Source organism: Phodopus roborovskii, unplaced genomic scaffold (assembly GCF_943737965.1).
Source record: "Phodopus roborovskii unplaced genomic scaffold, PHOROB, whole genome shotgun sequence".
Lineage (NCBI taxonomy): Eukaryota > Metazoa > Chordata > Mammalia > Rodentia > Cricetidae > Phodopus > Phodopus roborovskii.
Genome location: NW_026126540.1, coordinates 20,758,691 through 20,776,707, shown reverse-complemented (window position 1 = coordinate 20,776,707; position 18,017 = coordinate 20,758,691). Strand labels below are relative to the sequence as shown.

At 42.0% G+C, this 18,017-nt stretch overlaps 2 protein-coding genes across 5 annotated transcripts in view; both read left to right on the top strand.

Moving 5' to 3' along the window:
- The window catches only part of Kirrel1 (kirre like nephrin family adhesion molecule 1), a 1,148,154-nt gene that overhangs the window by 146,290 nt on the left and 983,847 nt on the right, over nucleotides 1–18,017 (top strand). The gene's annotated exons all lie outside the window — the stretch shown is intronic.
- On the top strand, nucleotides 12,756–16,149 carry Cd1d (CD1d molecule). Its single transcript, XM_051199374.1, has 6 exons — nucleotides 12,756–12,865; nucleotides 13,143–13,409; nucleotides 13,702–13,980; nucleotides 14,426–14,704; nucleotides 15,340–15,433; nucleotides 15,523–16,149. Exons 1-6 carry the CDS (start codon nucleotides 12,805–12,807, stop codon nucleotides 15,542–15,544), a joined length of 1,002 nt encoding a protein of 333 aa, XP_051055331.1. The 5' UTR covers nucleotides 12,756–12,804; the 3' UTR covers nucleotides 15,545–16,149.

Below are 18,017 nucleotides of genomic sequence, written 5' to 3'. Positions count from 1 at the left end.
TTACCATTTCTGTGTGAAACAGGAACTAACCAAAGTCATCAGGTTAGGGTTTCTTTAAAAGAAGCCAGGGGTAAATCCCAGTTTCTATGCTGCTATACAGCGACCTGGGCTCCTATAATAACACAGGCATCTTTCCATTTAGGGTGTGGATGATACCATAGTCAGCAGTTAGAAAGAAGTGAAGGGATTAAAAGAAAAGAGGTAAGAAAGAGAAGGAAAGAGGAGTGTGGGAAGGGAAAGAGGAGTGGAGTGACCTTGTTAGATGTGGATATAGATGCAGGGCAGTTTACAAGGGAGAAGATAAATGGTGTGGAGTAGTGTGGGGAGGAATGAGAAAGGAGAAGAAAATATGATGGGGAAAAGGAAGGAAGACCAAGAGATAAGATGACATATGGGTTAAAAAACTGGCATACACAACTCGTTGACTATTTATGGTGTTTATGCTTCGAAGACATTGGCGATACAAGTTGTAGCTAGAAGAGAACATTACAAACTCAAAGTTGGAGATTCTGAGAAAGCAGCCACCTAAATTTCTGGACTCCTTAAACTGTGACATGTGAAAAGTGAGCCCATGGGGTTAGAATTTCATCACATAATCCAAGTGTCTAAGAAGCAGAAACCTCCCCCGTGCTTGAAAGTTTTATGCTAAGGCATTTGGGAAGGGGAAACTTTAATTCAGAAAATGTCCCCATAACATTGGGCTTTATGCAACCTGTGGGTCATTTTCTTAATTAGTGATTGATGTAGGCACAATGATTGTGCCCAGTGCCTTGTGGGTGCTTCCAACCCTGGGCTGGTGTTCTTAGGTTCTATAAGAAAAGATGAGCAAGGAATGAGGAGCAAGCCAGTAGGCACTCCTCCATAGCTTTCATGGCCTCTGAATTAGCTTCTGCCGCCAGATTCCTGCTCAGTTTGAGCTCCTACCCTGATTGCCTTCAACAATAAACTATAATATGAAAATGTGAGCAAAATACACATTTTCCTCCCCAAGTTGCTTCTACATCTGGTATTTCATCACAGCAATAGAAACCCTAACTAAGACAACCACTCTATGTAATAATTTCTTCAGCAACACATTTGACATACAAACATGCAGACCCAATACAGACATTCAGGACTGTCTTAAGGTTTTTATTGCTGTGAAATGACACCATGATCAAGGCAACTCTTATAGGGAAAACATTTAATTGAGGTGGCTGGCTTACAGTTTCAGATGTTCAGTCCATTATCATCATGGCAGGGAACATGGCAGCCATGCAAGCAGACATGTTCTGAAGTAATTTGACTGAGAGTCCTACATCCTGTAGGGAACAGGAAGTCAACTGACTGTCACATTGAGGGAAGCCTGAACAAAAGAGACCTCAAAGTTCACCCTCATAGTAACACACTTCCTCCAAACAAGGCCACACTCCCTAATAGTACCATTCCCTTTGGGGGCCATTTTCTTTCAAACCACCACATGGCCCAATATAGATAATCCTATTAACAGAAGTTCATAAAAATCAAATCATCCTTTACTGGACAACAGAGATACAAATGTCTTTTGGTAACTTTCACCCTAGTCCTGTGTCCACTTCTCCTTCTCATCTGTCTATACTGAACCTGTGTAGACTTTGTGTGTGCTGCTAGTCTCTGTGAGTTCATACGTGCATCAGTCCTATTGTGTTTGAAAGAGAACACCTCTGGCTCTTACAGTCTTTATGCCTCCTCTTCTGCATGGGTTCTTGAGGCCTGAGGGGAGGGGGTTGATGATGACATCATATTTAGGATTGAGTGTTCCAATATCTCACACTCTCTTCACATTGTCCACTTGTGAGTTACTGGGTAATTCCCATCTACTGCAAGAAGCTACTCTGATGATGCTGAGCAAGACACTGGTACATGGCTATCTGTCACCAGGAGTCATTTTACTGCTGTGTTCCTTTAGCACAATAATAACTAGGTTTTCCCCAAGGTCATGAGTAGTGTCAAGTATGAGTTCTAATTTGTGAAGTGAGCCTCAAATCCAATCAGAAAAATGGGGGTTACTCCCACAATATTTGTGAGACTATTGCAGGTAGGTAACTACTGTAGATAGCAGGGTTTGTGGCTGGGTAATATTGGTGATTACATTCCAGGACCATGAATTCTAGTCAGTAGGGGTGAAGCTTCTAGTTATCCACCAGCTCAACTTTCCATGTTATATGAGATAAGTAAGTTATTGTTATCTACAGCAACAGGGACTTACCATCATGGAGAAACCAACACCCTTGGCAGTAGCCTGCTTGGGAGATTCCATGGGATTACTTTGGCCGGTGACTCAACAAAATGTACTCCACTAATGACACTGGAAACTTTACTTGGTGGCATAAAAAAAAATTAAGTGTTAAAGATCTTCCTCCATTTTACAGGCTGCCACTTTGTCCAAATGGTAGTGTCCCTAGCCATACAGAAATTTTTCAGCTTCAGGGCATTCCAATTATTAATTGTTGTTCTTAGTTCTTATGTTATTGGTGTCCTGTTCATAAAACCCTTCCTGTGCTAATGAATTCAAGATTATTCCCTGACTTTTTCTTCAATCAGATTCAAGATATCTGGCTTTATGTTGAAGTTCTTGGTCCATTTGGAGTTGGTTTTTATGTAGTGTGGTAAATATAGATATTTTTGCATTCTTCTAATGAAGCTATCCGGTTTATCAAGCACTATTTGTTGAAGATGTCTGTTTTTGCAGTGTTTATTTTCAGCTGCTGTGTAAAAATCCAGGTGTCTCTGGGTGTGTGGACTTATGTCTGGGTCTTCAGTTCAATTTCATTGACCAATGTATCTGTCTTTATGTCAATACCATGTTGTGTTTATTACTAAAGCTCTGTAGTAAAACTTGAAACCAGGGATGGTGATACCTTCAGTAGTTACTGTTCTGGAATGTTTTGGCTGTCCTGGTTGTTTTGCGTTTGCAGATGAAGCTGAAAAATGTTTTGTTTTGCTTTTCAGTTTCTGTGAAGAATTGTGTTGAGCTCTTGATGGATATTGTATTGAATCTCTAGATTGTTTTTGCTAGGTTGGCCATTTTTACAATATCAATTCTACCAATCCAGGAGTGTGGGAAATCTTCCCATCTTCTGATGTCTTCTTCAATATTTTCTTTTTTTAATGGAATTCTTTTTTGAGTCTTTGGGAATTCCACATCATGCACCCCAATCCCACTCACCCCTCCCCAGTCTCTCCATATTTGCCTCTCACCACTGCATCACTCCCCAAATTAATTAAAAACAAGCAAACAAAAAATCCACCCCACTCCTCTGTCTTTCCAGCACCTCTTCATTCACCCTAGTGGCATTGGGAGCTACAGTGTGTTACCCTTTTGTCCCACCCACAATGTTCATTGCAATGAGTCATTGGTCTGGCTCGAGGTCCCTGGCACACCATCATCACTGGGCTCTTACTGAAGTTCCTCTCAGATATCCTGCTATTGTCCTGAGTCATAGAGATCCTGCAGTTACTTTCTGTGGGATGAATCCTTTCACACACCCCAGCAGGTCACAGATGGGGTAGATGTTGGGGGGGGGGAACCCAAGGCCCAGGATGTGGGTGTGGATGGTAACTGAGCTGGTCAGTCAGGGTCACTAAGACTGCTTCTCAGGTAAGGGGCAGAGCCAGCTCTCTCAGGCCCATGCCATTGGGAATAGCTCTCCCAAGTAAGGAGGTAGGGTGTGCAACTTTTCATGGGAGTGGGGCAAAGCCAGCTCTCCTGCTCCAGTGTTTAGCAAAGGGCAGGACCTGCTACCCCAAAGCTGGTAAGGGGCAGATACAGGTCAGCACAGCCAATGAATTTCAACACACATGGTTCCTATTATCCCTGTGGTAGCACAGACTTGTGGACATCATCACAGACCCCAGCTGCAGCAGGAACACAGATCCACAGATGTCCTTGGCAGTAACTTGGGCCCCAACATCACCATGGCCCTGGCAGTAGCACAGGCCACCCAGATCAGTATGGCCACAGTGGCAGCAAGACCCTTGGATACCAACATGGTATCAGGTGGTTGTCTAAACCCTGAGCATCCACTTAGTCCCTGGTAGTAACAGGAGCTATGGACATCAACACAGGTCCTGGCTGCTGCTGAACATGGCTCTAGACATGGATCATAAAGCAGCATGGCTCCATATTACAGCACAGGCCACCCAGATTGTCATGGTCTCAGTGGCAGCATGGCCCTCAGACACCAATATGGCCACAGGTTACAGCCTAGACCTGAGGCATCCTTGTGAGCTTTGGTTGAACCATCAACACAGACATCAACACAGAACCTGAGTGCAGTAGGACAATGGACCCAAACATGGCCCAAGGCAGCAGCCCTGTCCATGACGATACCAGGTGACAGTGCCAGCCACTCAGATCCAGGCCCTAGTGGCAGCATAGCCCTTGGACACCAATATGGCCACAGGATGAGGTCTAGACCCAGGGTATCTGTGTGACCTTTGGTGGTACCATGGGCCACTAACATCACAGACCCTAACTGTGGTAGGATCATGGACCCAGACATGGTCCTAGGTAGCAGCCAGGGTCAGATGTCACATGACCCCAAGCCACTCAGATAGTCATGGCCCACCTCAACAGTGTCCCTCAGACACCAACATGGACCCATGAGGACACAGGCTGCCCTGTAGGTATCTTTCACTCACCTGAGCCTCATCCTTCTTATATTTCTTTATTCAATGTTTTAAAGCTTTTATTATTCAAGTCTGTCACTTGATTGGTTAGAGTTATCCAAAGGTATTTTTGAAGCTGTTGTGAAAGGTACTATTTCCATGATTTCTTTCTCACTCTGCTTGCCATTTAAGAAAGTTGTGAATTTGTATGTGTGTGAGTTAATTTTGTATCCTGCTACTTTGCTGAAAGTGTTTATCAGTTGTAGACGTTTCCTGGTGGGGTTCTCATAGCCTTTTATGCATAAAATCAAATTATTTACATCTAAAGATGTTTTAATTTCTTTCTTTGTTATTTGTATCCCTCTGATCTCCTTCTGTTGTCTTATTGCTCTAGCTAAGAACTTCAAATACTATACATAGCGCGAATTCTAATTGTTCTTCATAATAAAAACCCAGAGTCAGATATTGGAGGGGGGGACTGAAAGATAAAGAAGCAAAGCAGCCAGCCACAAGAGAGACCTTTTACCTTCTACTCTTCAGACTGAAGGGGTGATCCAGTCTCTACAAATCATCAGACTAAATGCTCAGACTGACTGCCTCAGACTGACTGCCTAGACTGCCCACACTGCACTGCTCTTAGACTGCATTGAGTTCCTGTCTCCTCCACCTTATATTCCTTGCTCTGTTTAGCCATATCACTCCTGTTTCTACCTCCTTAGTTCTGGGATTAAAGGTATGGGATCCCCAATGCTGGGATCATCTTTGTGTGACCTCTGTTTCTCTTTTAGACTAAATCAATTTTTCCTAGCCCTGGGTGGCCTTGAACCAATAGAGATCCATCTGTCCCCCTAGACCTGAAATTAAAAGTGTGTGCCACCACTGCCTGGCATCTAGTGGCTCAGCTCTGCACTCTGATATTCAAGCAAGCTTATTTGTTAAAACACAAACCAAGTTATATTGGATAGGCAAGGAGTAATCGGACATCCTTGTCTTGCTCATTAAAAGAGATGTTTTGAACTTCTCTGTTGGTCTGCTGTAAACTGTCTGTATCATATTAAGGTATGTTCCTTGTGTCTCTAGTCTTTCCAGGACTTTTATCATAAATGGATGTTAGATTTTGTCAAAGACCTTTTCTACATCCAATGAGATGACCATGTGGTCTTTGTTTTTAATTCTTTTAATGTGGTGGATTACATTTATTGATTTATGTATGATGAAGCAGCCCTGCATCTTTGTCTTGAAGCCAACCTGATCACTGGTGGATAATCTTTTTTATGTATTCTGAAATTTGGTTTGTAAATATTTTATTGAGAATATTTGCATCCATAGTACATATTGATCTATAATTTTCTTTCTTGTTGGTTCTTTTTGTGGATTTTGATATCAGGATAATAGTGGCTTGATGAAAAGAATTAGGAATATTTCTTCACATTCTATTTTGTGGAATAATTTGAGAAGTGTTGGAGTTAATTTTTCTTCTAAGGTCTAAAAAATTTCAAGCTGAATTAACCTGGCCGCAGACTGATTTTGGTTATGAGAGAGTAAAGATTTTTAAATTTTAAAGTATGTCCTTATGATTATCTGGTGTAGTGATATATTATTTATGATTTATTAAAGCTTGCCTGAGCATTCAGAAAAGCAAAGGCAGCCACAAGCCATAGAAGCCAGACACACACCTTTAATCCCAGCAGCCAGAAGCTAGGAGGTAGTGGTACACACCTTTAATCCTAGGACTCAGGATTAGAAGTAGACAGATCTCTCCGAGTTCAAAGCCACCCAGGAATCCTCCAGATTGAATCAGTCTAAAAGAGTAACGATCACATGCCTTTAATCCTAACACTAGAGGGGTATAAAATAAAGAAGCAGGGTCTTCAGTATTCAGTAGTAAGGTATTTGTTTTCAAGCCACACTGAGGAGAGGCAGAAGTTTGAGGCCTGCTACTTTGCTTTTCTATTCTTTAGCTTGAAGTCTGAATGTCAATATCAACTTCTGGGTCTTTTATTAATTTGTGTAACACTCTGGATTTCCTCATGTCTATTGTAAGTTTCTCTTTTCATCTCTATACATTATATTAATTTAGACATCTCTCTGTATCTTTTATTTAACTTTGCTAAGGATTTGTCAATCCTATTGGTCTTCTCAAAGAACCAACTCATTGCTTCAGTGATTCTCTGTATGTTCTTAGTTTGGTTTGTTTTTTCATTGACTTCAGCTCTGACTTTGATTATTTTCTGTCTACTCTTTTGGGTGTGATTTCTTACTTCTTCTTGTTCTAGAGCATTCAGGTGTGTCACTAAGTTTTTACTATAAGATTTCAAGTTGTTTTTAATGTAAGTGCCTAGTGCCGTAAACTTGCATTTTACAATCATCTTCTCTGCATCCTATTGGTTCTGGTATGTTGTGTTTTTATTTTCATTCAATTCTAAAAACAAAACAAAACAAAAACAAAAACAAGGGGTTTTAAATCCCTTCTTGATTTCTTTCTTGGTCCATTTTTCATTCAGAAGTGAGTTCAGTTTCCATGAGTTTGTATACTTTCTGTTGTTAGTGATATACAACTTTAATCCATGGTGGTCAGGTGGATGCAGGGTTTTATTCCAGTTTTCTTATATTAAAGAATTGCTCTATGTCTAAATATGTGGTCAGTTTTGGAGAAAGTTCCATGTGCTGCTGAGAAGGTATATTTCGTGTTTGGGTGAAATGTCTGTAGATGTTGGCTAGTTCCATTTGACTTATAGTATTATTTAACTCTAGGATTTCTCTGCCTAGTTATTGTCTTGATGACCAGACTATTGGTGAGAACAGGGTATTAAAGTCTCCCACTGTTACAATATGAAGATCAACATGTGATTCTAGCTGTAGTAGTATTTCTTTTATGAACTTAGGTGCCTTGTGTTTGGTGTATAGATGTTCAGAATTGTAATATCTTCTTGGTGAACTTTTTCCTTTGTGTATGTAGTGTACTTCCCTAGCTTTTCTGATTCATTTTGGTTTGGAGTCTATTTTGTCAGCTATTAAAATAGCTATACCTGTTTGCATCTAGGGTCCATTTACTTGGAATATCTTTTCCCATCCTTTTACCCTAAGGTGATGTCCATCCTTGATGTTTATGTGTGTTTCTTGGATGCAGAAGAAAAATGGATCATGTTTTTCTTTTTTAAATCCAGTCCATTATTCTGCATCTTTTTATTGGGGAGCCAAGACAGATAATATTGGTATTCCTTAATTAGCAGTATCTATTTACTTCTTTTACTTTGCTGCTGTGTTGTGAATGGTTAGTTAACCTTTTCAAATTGACATCATCCTTGTAGTCCCTTTTGTAGAGCTGGATTTGCAGACAGAAACTGCTTAAATTTGGTTTTACTGTGGAATGTCTTTCTTTCCCTATCAATTGTGATTGATAGCTTTACTGGATCTAATAGTCTCAGCTGGCACCTATAGTCTCTAAGAGTTTTTAGAATCTCTACCCAGGCCCTTCTGGATGTGAGTCTTCATTGAGAAGTCAGGTGTTATTCTAATGCACCTACCTTTTATATTTGACCTTCACTGTGTAGGTTATGGTGTCCTTTATGTTCTATATTATTTATTATTTTACTTACTATATGTTGAGTATAATTTCTTTTCTGGTCCTATTTGGTGCTCTATGTGATTTGTTTTTGTACCTTGAGATGCAATTCTTTCTTTAGATTGGAAATTTTTCTTCTGTGATTTTGTTAAAAATATTTTCTGTTAAAATATATTTTAATTTAAAATGTATTAAATAAAAATATAATAAATTTTTGTGCCTTTGATTTAAGTTTCTTCTCTGTCTCCATACTTATTATTTGTAGGTTTGGATCTTTTCATAGTGTCTCAGATTTCCTGGATGTTTTGTGCCTGGAATTTTAGATTTAATGCTTTCTTTGGCTGAGCTATTCATTTCTTCTACCTTCACTTCAACATCTAAGGTTCTTCTATCCATGTCTTTTTTAATCATTTATTTCTTTTTATCATTTTTAAAAATGAAATTTAATACAATATATTCTGATTTCAGTTTTTCCTCTCCCAACATTCTGCAGATCCTCCCCAACTTCCCTTCCACCCAATTCCACACTTTCTTCCTGTACTTCTTTGGAAAACAAAAAGCAAATAAACTGGAATTTGAAAAACAACAACAAAAGGTAAGGAATAAGAAACATACATACACAGGTACACACACACACACAATACCAATTAAAAAAAAACACAAAATTAGAAACTATACTATACAAACAAAAGGCCAGTAAGACCAAAAAAAAAAAAAAAAAAAAGTCCAGACAAAGAAATGTGAGACAAAAGTCTACAAAAATATCACTGAGTTTATTTTCTGTTGGCTATCTATTCCTGGATATGGGCCATATCCTTTAAGTGAGACTCCATTGACCAAAGCGGAGGGGGGGGGGGCAGGGGAAGCCCATATTTCTTTTGCAAGTGGGCATCAATTGCAGATAGCTTCTGGTTATGGATGGGACTATGTGTCCATTTTCTTCTCTCAGCACTGGGCTCCATCTGGCTTGAATCTGTGCAGGCCCTGTGCATGCTGCCACCGTTTCTGTGAGTTGATTTGTGTCAGTCCTGTTGAGTCCAGAAGATGCTGTTTCCTTGGCGGCATACATTCATCTCCTCTCACAATCTCTCCTCTTCCACATATCTCATTGAGCCCTGAGCGGAGCATTTCGGTGAAGACATCCCATTTAGGACTGAGTGTTCCAAAGTCTCTTACTCTCTGCACATTGTCGGGTGTGGTTCTCTGTGTTAGTTCCCACCCACTGAATAGTAAGCTTTTCTGATGGTGGCTGAGTGCAGCACTGATCTATGCGTATAGCAGGATACAATTGGGAGTCATCTTATTACTATGTTCCTTTAGCAGAACTATAGTATTTCATTTTCCCCTAGGTTTGTGGCCTGTCTAATCTCAGGCCACCACCCAAGGAATGTTAGTCATGGATTCTATATAGTAAAGTGGGCTTTAAATCCAAGCAGATATTTTTGGTGACTTTCACAACTTTTGTGCCACTACTGCCCTAAGATATCATGCAGACAGGTCAGCATTGTGTATTTCAGGCTTTGTATCTGGGTTGGGGGTTACTTTTCTCCTCTGTAACACCCAGAGTACCTTCCAGTACCATTAACACTGGTCAGTAGGGGTGACTGCTCTAGGAAGGCACAAGTTCTACTTCTGTTTCCAATTGGGGTATGTAAATATTGTTTTCAGCAACAGGGTATTACCATCAGTCTGTAGAGCATAACCAATATCCTTGGCAGTAAGTAACCTTGAGTTGTTTGAGGGTTCCTATTGGACCATGTCTTAGTTAGGGTTTCTATTGCTGTGAAGCAACATCACGACAATGACGTCTCTAATAATGGAAAACATTCCACTGGGGTGGCTCACTTACAGTTCAGGGGTTCAGTCCATTGACATCATGGTGGGACATGTCAGCACATGGACAAATGTGGTGCTGGGGTGGTTGAGAGTCCTACATCTTGTGGCAACAAGAAGTGGTTGAGACACTGGGTAGCATCCTGAGCATATATGAGACCATCACAGTGACACACTTCCTCCCACAAGACCACATCTACACAAGGCTGTACCTTCTAATAGTGCTCCTCCCTTTGGGGGTCATTTTCTTTCAAACCACCACAGACCCCTTTGGCCAAGGACTCAAGTAGATGTAATCCATTCCTGGCAAAGGATGATGTTTCACTTGGTGGTGAAAGATAGCTAATTGGGGCATTGTCTCCTCTGTTAGTTGGTGACTCCATTTAGATTTCATTCATATATGCATATATGTTAAGAAGCTTTTATAGTAGCAGGTTTCTACATGACCCCCATCCCAAATAACCCTTGGCGTTCGTTGTTCCTCTTGTATTCCCTCTTTACATACTACTTCTCTCCTCCTCCCCTTTTAATCCTCCTATTCCAGTCTTCCCCCTGTCTCTCCATAACTGTATATTCTTTTCCCCCTTCCTTGTGAGATCCTCCCTTCCTCCTAGTCCCTTTCTCTGTATCTAACCTCTGTGGTTTATGGATTGTAGCATGCCTATCAACCACTTACAAGGTAACATCCACATGAATACATACCATATTTGTCATTTTGGATCTGAGTTACCTCACTCTGGATGATTTTTCTTCTAGCTCCATCCAAAATTTTCATGGTTTTGTTTTTTATGAGCAAAATAATCCTTTGTGTAAATGTACCTCATTTTCATTATTCATTCTTCTGTTGATGGACATCTAGGCTATTTCTACTTTCTGACTACTATGAGTAGCAAAGAACATAAACAAACACATGTTGTACTGAGATATCCACCCCGCCCGTACCTGTTGCACTGACCACACCCATTGGTGGGTGGGCACAGGTGCGGATGTAACTTGTAGGATCTAGGTCTGGGATCCTGGACCCTAGCTTGCTCTCTTACTTCCTGGTTGGGTTGCAGAGAGCATCGGGGGCATCCTTGGAGTGGGAACCGGCGGTGGTCATCTGTTTCTGATGGAAATGATTTTTTCACCTGAATAAACATCAATCAGCCTATATTGTATCCCAGAATCTTATTTCCCATGAAATATTCTGGTGTCAGAAGTGGGATTCAAACCTATCCTCCATTCGGAGACCAGAATATTGCATGGGAAATAAGATGTCTTTATTAAATTCTATTTTCATTCTGATATTGTTTTCATTATTTTGTTTTCAGTCTTTATTAAGGCATTTATTTATTTTCTCTTTAAGGTCCTTGAACTTATTCATAATAACTATTTTGAAGTCTTTATCTTGTGCTTTGGATAAACTGCTTTTTCTGGGCCTGTTGCTGGTTTCTGGAAGAGGCATATTTTCTTGGCTGTTCATGTTTGTGGTTTTTGTCCTGGCCTCTAGGCATGTGGAGTCATGATGTTTGAAGTTTTCCTTGCTTAAGTATTTGATCTTTTCTCTTTTTGGTGTGACTCTCTTCTTTGGTTGCTGTTGCCTACTCCATATCCTAAGCAAGTGGATCCCTGGTAGATAATGTTTCTTTGTGTCAGCCAGTCACATAAAGAATGGAGATGGGCTAGAAGAGAAGGCTGAGAAGTCCACAGTAAAGGGCAGTGAGGATCCTGGGTTCTCCAGGGAACGGAAATGGGGCTGAGTGCAGGGCTCCTGGAGACTAAGCGCTACAGAATTAAGAGTAAGTCTGGAGAGATCAGAGTAGAGGCCAGAAATTGGAGTGAAAATCTGATGTGTCTCAGGCTCTGTGAGGTCATATGTGCATTGGTTCTGCCTTGCTGTTCTCTATCTCCTCCTGTTTTGTCAACTGCTTGCTTTCAGTGTGATAAACAGGAAATGACCAATCACAGGCACCCTTTGTAATCCTCAGTGTTCTCAAAACCATGAGGTCATTTGAGAATGGGTGGCCAGGAAGAGGAAGAAGCCAGTAGGCAAGGCTTGCAAGGGAAGGGCACTGGAAAGATCCCTGCATGCAGGTATACAGCACACTTCCCCCCTGTGCTATATAGCCCTTTGAGTGGACACATCTTGTCACATCAGATTGCCGCAAGTCTTCAGTTTGCACAGATCATAATACAGTGCAATGTAATAAAACACACCTGTTTCTCCCGAAATGGAGCCAGCAAAGACAGACAAGGCAATGGGAGACCAGATACCCGGTCAAGGGGAACGAGTCTGGGGACCGCTGATACATCAGACTGTGGAAATATGGATCCCGTGAAGGAATGTAGCCTGCCCAGTCTTAGCCTCTCAGAGGAGTCACAATTGAAAAACAAAGCAGCGCCTGCAGACACCGCTGCTAGCTAGGTCGAAATTTTCCTCCTTTTTTCCCTTGCATTTTTAATAACACAATTGGAATTGTAACACAAATACGAGGTTATGTCTTGCTTTTAACATTGAGATGACAAAAACAAAAATGGTCTCAACCTCTTTCTTTAGTGTAAGGGAAAGACCGTTGAGAAAAGTTAGTTGGGTGACAATACTGATTAAAGCTGCACTCCAACACTCAACCACGAGGGGGGGTGACTTTCTAAAAAAAGTGATTTAATTTCCCAGTGCTGGTGCTTCCGGATTTGGCGGGCACTGCGCCAAAAGTCCGGGAGCCTTGATACTTCGGCAGTGAAGGGCAAAAGTCCGAGCCTCCGGCTGTGTAGCGACTCCTTAGAGCTATCGCGCTATGCGGTACCTACAGTGCCTGTTGCTTTGGGTGTTCCCAAGGGTCTGGGGACAATCGGAAGGTGAGTAAAAGTATGTACAGAAGGGGATGGAGATGAGGGAAGAGAGTGCCTAACTAGTAAGCGCTGCGATTGTGGGCGGGTGGAGGTGGGACTCTGGCGGGCTTGGAGCACACCAGTGGGCGGAACCATGTGTGGACCCAGCTCAGAGCCTAAGACCGTTCTGAACTCTACCCTGCGTCTCCCTTTCGCAAGCCCAGCTAAGGCTGCTCTTTTTTATTAATAGTCTGTCTGCCGACTTGGTCACTCGCTGTGTTCATTTGGTTTTCACTGTTTCCAGACCAGCTAAAGAATTTCCCGTTCCGCTGCCTGCAGATCTCTTCCTTCCCAAACAGTAGCTGCTCACGCACAGATGGCTTGGCCTGGCTAGGGGATGTGCAAACACACCGTTGGAGTAATGCCTCTACCATTAGCTTCCTGAAGCCGTGGTCCAAGGGCAAACTCAGCGACCAACAGTGGGAGAACTTGCAGCTTGTATTTCAAGTTTATCGAACCAGCTTTACCAGGGATGTACAGGAATTAGTCAAAATGTTGCCTATCATACACTGTGAGTAGAGGAATGGAACCCTGGACAGGTACCCAGTGGGTGAGAGAGGCCCCAAACCCCAACTGGATAGCTGTGGGTCTACCTGATGAGATTCTCTGCTTTTACTACCCTTATGATTTTCACTTCTGTCTAGAGAGATCCTTGTCTTTTCTGAAAATAGTCCCTGTTTCTGCTCCAGGACACCTACGATCGTTTCCCTCAACTGGGACCTTACCATTGTCTTCACACCAATTTCTTCCCCTTTCTTCCAAACTTCTTAATCATTTTGATCTCCACCCATTCCCCTTTACAGATCCCATTGAGATGCAGTTGTCTGCTGGGTGTGAAGTGCACTCTGGGAACGCTTCGGAAAACTTTTTCAATGTAGCATTCCAAGGAAAACATATCCTGAGTTTTCAGGGAACATCCTTTCAGAAGGCCCCAGACGCGCCGCCTTGGACAGAGGTGGCCATTAAAGTGCTCAACAATGATCAAGGGACCAGGGAAACTATCCAGCAGCTTCTGAACCACACCTGCCCCCAGCTTGTCCTTGGCCTGTTAGAAGCAGGGAAAGCAGAACTGGAGAAGCAAGGTCAGCCTGCTCTCCTCACCCTGGTTCTCACATAGGTTACTTTCGTGTTCTCTCATCACTGCAAGCTTTGTGTCTGCCTGGCAGATGCAAAGAAGGCATGTGGGGTTTACTCTTCTCACTGAGCATCATTCTTAGATTCTATGAATTGAGTTAAATAAACACCGGGGGTCAGAACTGAGCCAGGCTGTATTTGAGACATGCTCTATCAGCTGAACCCAGGGTGTTCTAGAGTACAGAGAGGGCCATTCACAGGACACTTGCATCAGGGAATGGGTAGAAGTATCAGGGATGGTTCCTAGTCACAGTGATACAAATGGATTAAAACTAATAGGCAACATCATCTCCAGCAGTGGACCTGTGGGAAGCATGAACTTGATAGGCCTGGAGCCTCTAATGTGAATATTCCTGTTTTAAGATTTATTTTTTATTCTCTTGCTGGACACAGAGAAGCCTGTGGCCTGGTTGTCCAGGGGCGTCAGCCCTAGTCATGGCCATTCGCAGTTGGTGTGTCATGTCTACGGCTTCTACCCAAAGCCTGTGTGGGTGATGTGGATGCAGGATGAGCAGGAGCAGAATAGTACTCAGAGAGGTGATATCCTACCCAACGCTGATGGGACATGGTATCTCCAAGCAACCCTGGTTGTGGAGACTGGAAATGAGGCTGGCCTTGCCTGCTGGGTGAAACACAGCAGTCTAGAAGGGAAGGACATCATCCTCTATTGGGGTAAGGAAAAAGCTGTAGCCTGGGTTGAGAACCAGTAGAGGTACCATTCAAACATGGAGTGTGAGGTGAACAAACCTAGTTTCAGAGACAAAACCCCTAACTATTATAGGAAAGATAGGAGGAGAGAATTTTAGATATAGAAAGAAATCCCCCCCCACACACACACACCAAAACTGAGGAAGAAAGGAGACCCAGAAATTCAAAAGGTCCAGGGGCAAATGGCAAAGTGCAGGAAGATCCACTCCCCAGCATAGAGGACCCGGGGTCCAAGGCATAGCTGTAGTATATTGAGTGCCTCCCGTGTGAGCACCGGCCACTCCGCTGCTGCCCACGTGTCCTTTCATTTCACCGCTTAGCTTAGAAGCCAGTACTGCTAGTCTGACTTCACAGATGAAGATGTCAGTGCAAAGACAGAGAACCACCCAGAGCCACCCAGAAAGATGAAGAGCTGGGGGTAGACAGACCCACATCTGTCTGGATAGCATGCAGCCAGATCCTGACAAAAGAGGTTCAGTCTAAACTCATGAGGAAAAGAAGGATATAGTTTAAATGAAGGAAGAAATGAAGGCACTGCTTCCTCACATGAGCTTGGAATAGGGAACTGTTAAGAGATACCTTGTATTCTTTCAAAGCAGGTGGCAGATATTCAACTTTGGGTCTTATCCTAGGAGTACTTGCAGCACTAGTAGTTTTTGTGCCCTGTTTTGTGTTCCTCTACAGGAAGCGCTGGTAAGTCTTCCCTTCCATGTGTCCATGTCCTCAACATCCTGCCTATATTCCCCTCCATTTCTTTCCTAATGGCCTCTCTTTCCTCACAGCTCCTATCAAGACATCTTGTAGCCCTCCTTACACCTGCCTTTCCTGAGACTCAGACCCTCGGCTTCTAGGACTTCAGTCCCGGTCAGCTCAGGAAGAAGTGAAGAGCAAACAAAGACCCTTTCAACGTGTATTTAAAAGAAAATGATTCGGTTTTTATTATGCTGAAAGTTTATAAGCCCAGGTGGCTTGGAACAAACATGATTGCAGATGCACATACCTACCAAGAATGAGCTGTGGGCAGTATTTTATGGGATTTGCATTGAACTGGAAAGCACAGGCTGTACCCAAACAGATGCTTCAGGATTTGTTGACAAGCCAACATGGCTCAACTCTGCAGTTTTCATCAAAACTAGAAATACAGATTTCTGGGGGTGACATACAGATTTTAAAAAGTAAGCTCAAATGTTTGCAAATATTGGCACAGTTTGATATCTTAGATCCACACCTGATGGATGTGGATATAATGACAATCCCAGGGCTTCCAGTTTGTGGCTCTTAAAAAAAAAAATGTTTATCCTAAATGCCACAATGATAATTTTAGGACATAGTCTCTATTGTAAATATGCACTGATGACTGAAGAGTGTATTCTCTTTAAAATAAAATTAGGAGGTCTCCTGAGGTTTTACTTGGAGTAACTATATTTTTAAAAAGGAGAAGTCACAGTATATACCTCTTTTGTTGAAAAATCTACTCTCCTTGAGATATTTCCCTCAAACACTGTTATAATTTGCATCTGGAATGTACCCCAACACCCCAAGTATTGAAGGTCTGGTTCCCAGCCCATAGCACGATCAAGAAGTAGTACTCATATTAGCAGGTGAAGCCCAGTAGAAGTAAGTTGACATAATGGGTTCATATGGTCATAGTGATAGTAGGACACAAAGTCCCTTTTGCAATAATGTAATTCATGGACTTAGAAAGAAACTCAAGGATTTTTGTGTGTGTGTGTCTGAGAGAGAAAACAGTAGGGCAGGCAAGCTGGAGGTCTGGGCAGCTGCCAGGAGGCGGGAAATGGAAAGAGAGGTTATGTCTTCAAGAGCATCAGCAAAAGCAAACACCTTGAAAGACAGAGTAAACATACCAGTTCTCTAATCTGGGCATTTGTGCCTGGAGGATTTTACTGAAGGAGCATTAGATCTCTGTCCTTTCTGGGGGACAAGGGCCTTAAAAACAAGAGCAGCTTTTTAGCCTTTTGTTATCAGGGAAGAAATATTTAACCTTGCAGTATAATAAGCACTTTCCGGGGTGACCTAGAACTCCAGCTGTGTATAAGATAGGAAGGAAGGAAAACAAGCTGCAGCAATTATCTAGTTTTCCATCTAGTTTCATTTTCTTTGAAACTATTTAAAACCCCTAACATGGGTTTGTCTTTAATCTGGAAATGAGTTACAAGTGGCTTGTGGAGAGTTATCACTCCCTGAAATGTCAGTGTTGGATTACATTCAGTTTAGCTATGGAAGCCCAGGACTTGAAAATAAATTAGAACAACTTGACAATTTTCCATTAAAGTGTTTTAAATCTGTCTTATTTTAAAAATCTGTAATATCCTGTTTACCACAGCACTTCTAATTATTGACAATACGGTCTGTTTTAGAGGTAATTGAAATGCCAATGTTTCTATGCCTTAAGTGATCCCTGGGAAGTAGATGGCTACTGAGGGAACTTTTCACTCTGTCTCTTCTGGCGTAGCATCCTTTATTGGTGTTTGTGGGGAGATAATGGAGTCTTTCCTTGTTCCCTCTTTGCTTCCCGGTTACAACATGTGAGGTCTGTAATACAGACTTCCCTGCTTTATAGTTAGTAACACACTGCCCTGTATTTTTTTTTTTTTTTTTTTTTTTTTTTTTTTTAGCATTATAAGGAGATACAACTTTTTTGTTGTTGTTTGGGTAGATAATACCTTTAAGACTGTCACCTTTCAAACTAAAACTGTGACAATTCATGTCAGTCATATTTTCATCACTGTACAGGTTTTTTTCCTTCTGTCAACTTCAGCATAGTAATCCAGCGATGGGGATGTCCTTGTGTGTGTGTGTCCTTGTGTGTGTGTGTGTGTGTGTGTGAGAGAGAGAGATTTCTCTTATTGATTGATGAATAAAACACTGTTGGGCCAATAGCCAGACAGGCAGAAAGCATAGGGGCTACCAGACCAAGAAAAGGTTGGGGAAAGGAAGAGAGAAAGGCCTCGAAGAGAAAACATGTAGAGACCGGGAAGATGGGACACGCTAGGTGTTCTCTGGAAAGATAAGCCCATGGTAAAATATATAGATTAACAGTTATGGGTTAATAATTAAGAGAGAACTAGCCAGTAAGAAGCCCTATCCATCGGCCAACAGTTTATAAAGTAATATGTCTTTGTGTGTTTATTTGGGGCTAATCGGCTGCAGGACCAGGCTGGAAAGAAGCTCCAGCAACAATCCAGTTTATGAATAGTGTGCCCACTGTTGAGAACTCCTCAAGCACAAGGAACTCTTAAAATCATCACATTGTTGG

Excerpts from the sequence above, each read along its gene's own strand:
- Cd1d (XM_051199374.1), top strand. The coding sequence starts at position 12,805 with ATGCGGTACCTACAGTGCCTGTTGCTTTGGGTGTTCCCAAGGGTCTGG. Across the intron at positions 12,866-13,142 it reads GGTCTGGGGACAATCGGAAG|ACCAGCTAAAGAATTTCCCG; the intron begins GTGAGTAAAAGT and ends CACTGTTTCCAG. Across the intron at positions 13,981-14,425 it reads AGCAGAACTGGAGAAGCAAG|AGAAGCCTGTGGCCTGGTTG; the intron begins GTCAGCCTGCTC and ends TGCTGGACACAG.